The sequence below is a fragment of the Triticum dicoccoides genome, unplaced genomic scaffold, assembly GCF_002162155.2.
Source record: "Triticum dicoccoides isolate Atlit2015 ecotype Zavitan unplaced genomic scaffold, WEW_v2.0 scaffold65296, whole genome shotgun sequence".
Classification (NCBI taxonomy): domain Eukaryota; kingdom Viridiplantae; phylum Streptophyta; class Magnoliopsida; order Poales; family Poaceae; genus Triticum; species Triticum dicoccoides.
Window position 1 is genome coordinate 1 of NW_021289305.1, and position 6,124 is coordinate 6,124.

Here is a 6,124-nt window from a genome sequence, read left to right on the forward strand (position 1 = left end):
AACATATGCATCAAGGGGATATATTCACTATTGATGGTAATATTTGATTTAGTGATGATGTCCAGTGGTTGAGATGTCTCAACAATTATTCATCGATATCTATATATTGTTGAGAATAGCCACAAAAATGTGTAGGCATGTTTTGGAATTCATAGATACATCTTATAGTTGGCAGATAATAGCCAAAGTTCTGTTTTTTTTATATTGGTCAGTGTCGTAGAGGAAGCACATTACAATTTAAGGCACTCAGTTTTACTTGACAGTTCACACTGGCCTCACAATGTATAATACCAAGCCGTGTATGTGTTGTGTGCCTATCACCATGTAAAACCATGTCGTGCTACAGTCTGTTCCACTACTTACCTTCTCATTCCTATGTACAATGTTTGCCCCTGACTATAGCATCTACTTTAAAAGATCTGCAGTGGAAAGGTTTCCCCCTTGAGTTTTTCAATCTATCATTTTTAATGGATTTCTTCTCTTTCTTACTGTTTTAGCTACATTATAATTCTTAATAACACTTACCATAAGGCTCATGTTGATTTTTTGCCCTTTATCAATGCTTGTTTACCTGTTGCCTTTACTAACTACTGGATCTGTTGCAGGTGCTCATGTTGCTCCAGTTTCGCAGACTATGTCTGGTACATTGACAGTTCCTGCTAATATATCCGGTATCTCATTTGTGACAAATGCATGCAATTTTTTTCCACTATCATAGACTCATAGTGTATCAAATGTACTCATGGGCTACATGCATCAGCATAATGATTTTTGCTTTGTTGATGGCATGCAGTTGTTCATATGTTCCAAAAGGCTGTTGCCAATTTCAGTCTATAACATATGTGCCTGTAATCATTGCCATGTTTCATTATAATGCAACACTTAATAATTTATTGTTTGATCCATGGTCCCAACACTAATAATTGATTTATTGTTTGGTTCACATGCACATTGTCTGCCCGTAGTTACAGAAGTTAGTCTTAAAGTATCTCTACACATTGGGGAACATCCCTCCCCTTAAGCTTTCCATTGCCAATCTTTTATTTATCCATTCACATAGTGTACCTGTTTTATGCAACAACACCATCATGCTTTGATGGTGTTCAATACACTTCCTTAAGTACCTGTACCTGCTGCACTTCTAATTGCTGAACTCGTTGCAGGTGCTCCTGTTGCTGCAGTTTCACAGACAGTGAACTTGACAAGCCATGCTGAGAACTCTGGGATCTCGTCAGTGATAAATGCAGGTAAGTTGTGTGAGCACTGCCAGTTGTTTCTATATCAGGATGAAACTCATCTGCTCAGCTGATGCCTGATATTGTTAGTTGCGAGCACATCAAATGTATATTCAAGTAGATGCATGCATTACTGATAATATTATATGCAATACACCATGTTTCAGTTTCATTTGTTCAGTCCAGAGGACTGGCTGTGCTGCTTTCTGCTGTCGTTTTACCACTTTGTTCCATTGTAAATTTATTACCTTTTGAATAAGGGTTGTGGAAGGCATCGTTTTGTCTATCAAGTATATCTGTTATCTGTTTTTGTTGCTTTGCTTATATTACGTCCATGGTAGTTTCAGGACTGAGTTTGGATTGGAGAGGCTAATTTTTCATGTTTATACTGCATAACAATACTTCAAGCAATCATTTTTAACGCTATATATAGTTCCTGCTTAAAAATAAAATAAACGTTCCTCATCGGAAGAAAGTGAATAAGTTGAGATTCTTTCGTGCACAAGCTTCTTCACCTTGGGTCCTTGTAAAAGCTGCATGTTATGGCATGGTGTTAGTTACTACTTAATCCAGTGATCCTTAAGAGTAATATTAATTCTTGGGAAGGCACAAGCAAGGTTGTGAGTTCGAAAATCTCCAACCTCAGAAAGCATCAAAGGACAGAAGAAGCAACTTTTGAGCATCCAAAAATGCAACGGACAAGTGGGGCTTTTGATGAAGCATGTCTGGTAAGAAAGCAGGTTTCATTTCCTTAGTTGTTGTTGTTGGTTCCTAGTGTTCCTTTCTTATATATATACCAAGTAAGTTGGACATAGTCTTGGCTCACTCCATGCAGCCTACAGCATTAGTAAACAGGGGGCTTTCATTTTGTGTTACTTTGTACGCATCATCTGGCAAGGTGTGCTACTATTAACCGGTGGCATACATTTGTGGGAGTGCAGGCATCAGTGACTAAGGCTGGAGCTGGGTCACGCGCTGGTACTGTCCTGGAACTGGAAGGTCCTAAGCAAGAAGTTGAGCACCGCTAGCTTCTGGACTTGCGAGTGAAGAGGCGTTTTTTTATTTTTATGAAACAAGATGCTGTTGGAACAAAAGGAAAAAAAAATCTGCTGCTGCGTGTACTGCACTCTGCTTATGTGACCCTGGAATCTAATGTTATGTTATATGATGATGCAACTATTTTTATGAGTTTCTAATGTCAGCATATTAGTTTTTATAAGTTTCTCATCCATTAATAATTAAGAGAGTTTTTTTTTGAGAGAAAATTAAGAGAGAGTTAGACAAAAGCCTTCACAACCAACAAACAGCATTTTCAGTTAGACAAATCTCACCTCAAAATCCTTGTAGTGAAACGTCATTATACTCCTGGATGTTGGAGTACCCGCCTTCCTGGTGATTCAAGGGTGAAGAGAGCCTCCCTGTTGTTTGTTTGGCATGTTACGAGGGCTTCTCGGGGGCTCTTCGTGCCGTCCGATCTGCTTGGACGGCACGTGCTCGAGCGACTCGGCTGGGAGCACCCATGTCGGTTCACTAGTGGCCCGGCTGAGAACCCCCATGTTGGTTCACCAATGGGCCACGTCGAAGCGACCCACGGCGTATGAAAGGAAAATTCTCAAAGACTTGGCCTATAACCGAAGATATTAGAAACCATCTACCCTGTACGTAGCCAACCAGGATGTGACCCTAGACCCCTCGATATCGCTCTACTACCGCTTATAGAGGTACTACCACTCGGGAGCAGTACTATCGCTTAGAGCAGTACTACTGTGAAATACGTGACGAGTTTCAGAAGCATTTTCCCAAGCGGAAGTAGCTGCGGTAGACCACAACGGAAGTACCGCATGAAGCAGTACTACTGTGGTACCGAGCAGCATTACCGCTTGGGTGCTGCAAAATAGCCCAAGCAAAACAGAAAAACCAGGTAAGACCGAAATTGTCATAACTTTTGCAAATGGGCACCGAAATCAAAGGGTACGACAAGCCACATGAATAAAAGATATGATGATTTGGGCAAAGGAGTGTTCTAAAGAAACTAGAGGAGCTCCCCATGATTTGTGCACTATTTAGAATTTTAGTATTTGGATACAAAGTGCACAAAATAGGATCGTTGCTCCCCCAAAATCAATAAGAACACAAAACACGTGCAAGTGAGCATAGATAAGAAACTGAGCATAACACTTGCAACGAACATATGGTTGAGCAACATGTAAACGACACAACTTAAGAAAAGGCTCAACCAAAAATGATGGGTGTGAGTAATGGGCAAAGCACTTGATAAGACTAATATAAGGGTGAGCATTAAGCATCAAGATAGTCTTAATGATATGGGACACAAGGTGCACGAGATGTCCTGCCCCCCCTACATACACGTAGCAAATGGGTTCACAAGCTCACTAATAAGCAAATTACAAACCAAAAGTTGTGACAACCCATGATGAAGATAGTAAGTAATAGACTTGTCAAGACAAGCATGAGGACAACAATCTTCACCACAAATGAGTGCATAAAGATGTAAGGATATAAGACCCGCACTCAGGAAGGGGGGGGTGTCCTTTGAGAGGCTGGAAAAAGAAACAAGTAGCAGCCTCATGATGTCTACCACGCAACTTTATTCTTGTAGACTCTATTGGGCCTCCAAGCGCAGAGTTTTGTAGGACAGTAGCAAATTTCTCTCAAGTGGATGACCTAAGGTTTATCAATCCGTGGAAGACATAGGATGAAGATGGTCTCTCTCAAACAATCCTGCAATCAAATAAAAGAAATCTCTTGTATCCCCAACACACCCAATATAACGGTAAATTGTATAGGTGCACTAGTTCAGCGAAGAGATGGTGATACAAGTGTAGTATGGATAGTAGATGTAGGTTTTTGTAATATGAAAATATAAAAACAACAACTTAGTGATACACCTCCAATGTATCTATAATTTTTTTTATTGTTCCATGCTATTATAGTATCAATCTTGTTGGATGTTTTATATGTCATTATATGCAATTATATATCATTTTTTGAGACTAACCTATTAACTTAGTGCCCAGTTGTTGTTTTTTTGCATGTTTTTGGCTTTTCAGAAAATCAATATCAAACGAAGTCCAAACGGAGAAATAACTTTGAATTAATTTTTTCTGGACCAGAAGAGACCCTAGAAGGTTCAGGAGAAGGATAGAAGAGCCACGAGGGAGCGACAAGCCCTACAGGTGCACACCAGGGGGGGGGGGTAGGCTTGTGGGCCCCTCGTGGCACAACCAACCCTAATTCCACCTCTATAAATACTCAAATATTCCCCTAACATCAGGGTGACGCTCGAAATACTTTTTCCGCCGCCGCAAGTTCCAGAACCACGAGATCCCATTTGGAGGCCTTCTCTGGTACTCTACCGGAGAGGGAATCAATCATGGAGGGGCTCAACATCAACCTTGCTGCCCTTCCGATGATGCATGAGTAGTTTACCACAGACCTATGGGTCCATAGTTAGTAGCTAGATGGCTTCTCTCTCTTTGTTCTTCAATATAATGTTCTCCTTGACGTTCTTGGAGATCTATTCGATGTAATGACTTTTTGCGGTGTGCTTGTTGGGATCCGATGAATTGTGAGTTTATGATCATATCTATCCACGAATATCATTTGAGTTTTCTCTGAACTCTTTTATGCATGATTATTATAGCTTCGTATTTCTCTTCGATCTATTGATTTGGTTTAGTCAACTAGATTGATTTTTCTTGCAATTGGAGAGGTGCTTTGTAATGGGTTCGATCTTACATTGCTCAATCCCAGTGATAGAAGGGGACAAAAAACGTATGTATCATTGCTATTGAGGGTAAAAAGACGGGGTTTATTCATACATCAGTTTATCTTGTCTACATCATGTCATCTTGCTTAGGGTGTTACTCCATTTTCTATGAACTTAATACACTAGATGCATGCTAGATAACGGTCGATGTGTGGAGTAATAGTGATAGATGCATAATTGTTTTGGTCTACTTGTCTTGGACGTGATGCCTATATATGATCATTGCCTTGGATACCGTCATAATTATTTGTTTTTCTATCAATTGCCAACGGTAATTTGTTTACCCACCGTATGCTATTTCCAAGAGAGAAGCCTCTAGTGAAAACTATGTCCCCCGGGTCTATCTTTTACCATATATTAAAACCAAAAAAACCTTGCTATGTTTTTCTTTTATTTATTTTATTTTGTATTTTTGCCCAATCTATTTATTAAATATCATACAATTTAATCTTGCTCGTAACTGTCAAGGGATTGACAACCCCTTGTTCAGGTTGGGTTGCAAGGATTTGTTGTTTGTGTGCAAGTATTGCTAATGAGTTGTTGCTTGGTTCTCCTACTGGATTGATAACCTTGGTTCTTAACCGAGGGAAATACTTATCTCTACTATATTGCATCATCCTCTCCTCTTCGGGGAAATCTCAACGTAGGTCACAAGTAGCAGGTAGCAACTAATAAAATGGAGTACAAACGGTATTGCAATGCTTGAAAACAAGGCCTAGGGTTCATAATTTCACTAGTGCAATCTCTCAACGGTGTTAATATAATTTAATCATATAACAATCCCTCACGTGCGACAAAGAATCATTCTAAAGTTTCTATCGGAGAATGTAGGAGTAAAACGTGTATCGACCCCAATGCATAGATTACCCCAATGTCACCACAGGAATCCGCAAGTTCAATACCAAAACATACATCAAGTGATCGACTCAATAGAATACCCCATTGTTACCACGGGTATCCGCATGCAAGAAATACATCAAATGATCTCAAATCCAATATTCAATCGAACATAAGGAAACCTCCAAGAGGAAGACTCAATTGATCACAACAAAGATAGAGGAAAAAACACCATATGATCTAACTATATTAATAAAGCTTG

General features: G+C 39.7%; 1 protein-coding gene across 2 annotated transcripts; it reads left to right on the plus strand.

The window, feature by feature from the left end:
- Positions 1 to 380: 380 nt before the first annotated feature.
- On the plus strand, positions 381 to 2,423 carry LOC119347362. Of its 2 annotated transcripts, none has more exons than XM_037616151.1 (4): positions 381 to 641; positions 1,164 to 1,247; positions 1,842 to 1,963; positions 2,177 to 2,423. In XM_037616151.1, the coding sequence occupies exons 1-4, from the start codon at positions 536 to 538 to the stop codon at positions 2,261 to 2,263; spliced, it is 399 nt and encodes a 132-aa protein (XP_037472048.1). In that variant the 5' UTR covers positions 381 to 535; the 3' UTR covers positions 2,264 to 2,423. The 2 variants fall into 2 exon arrangements, with proteins under 2 accessions (XP_037472048.1, XP_037472047.1); XM_037616150.1 differs by having other exon boundaries at positions 386 to 671.
- The last annotated feature ends 3,701 nt before the right edge of the window (positions 2,424 to 6,124 follow it).

Excerpts from the sequence above, each read along its gene's own strand:
- LOC119347362 (XM_037616150.1), top strand. The coding sequence starts at position 536 with ATGTTGATTTTTTGCCCTTTATCAATGCTTGTTTACCTGTTGCCTTTA. Across the intron at positions 672-1,163 it reads AGTTCCTGCTAATATATCCG|GTGCTCCTGTTGCTGCAGTT; the intron begins GTATCTCATTTG and ends AACTCGTTGCAG. Across the intron at positions 1,248-1,841 it reads CTCGTCAGTGATAAATGCAG|GCACAAGCAAGGTTGTGAGT; the intron begins GTAAGTTGTGTG and ends ATTCTTGGGAAG.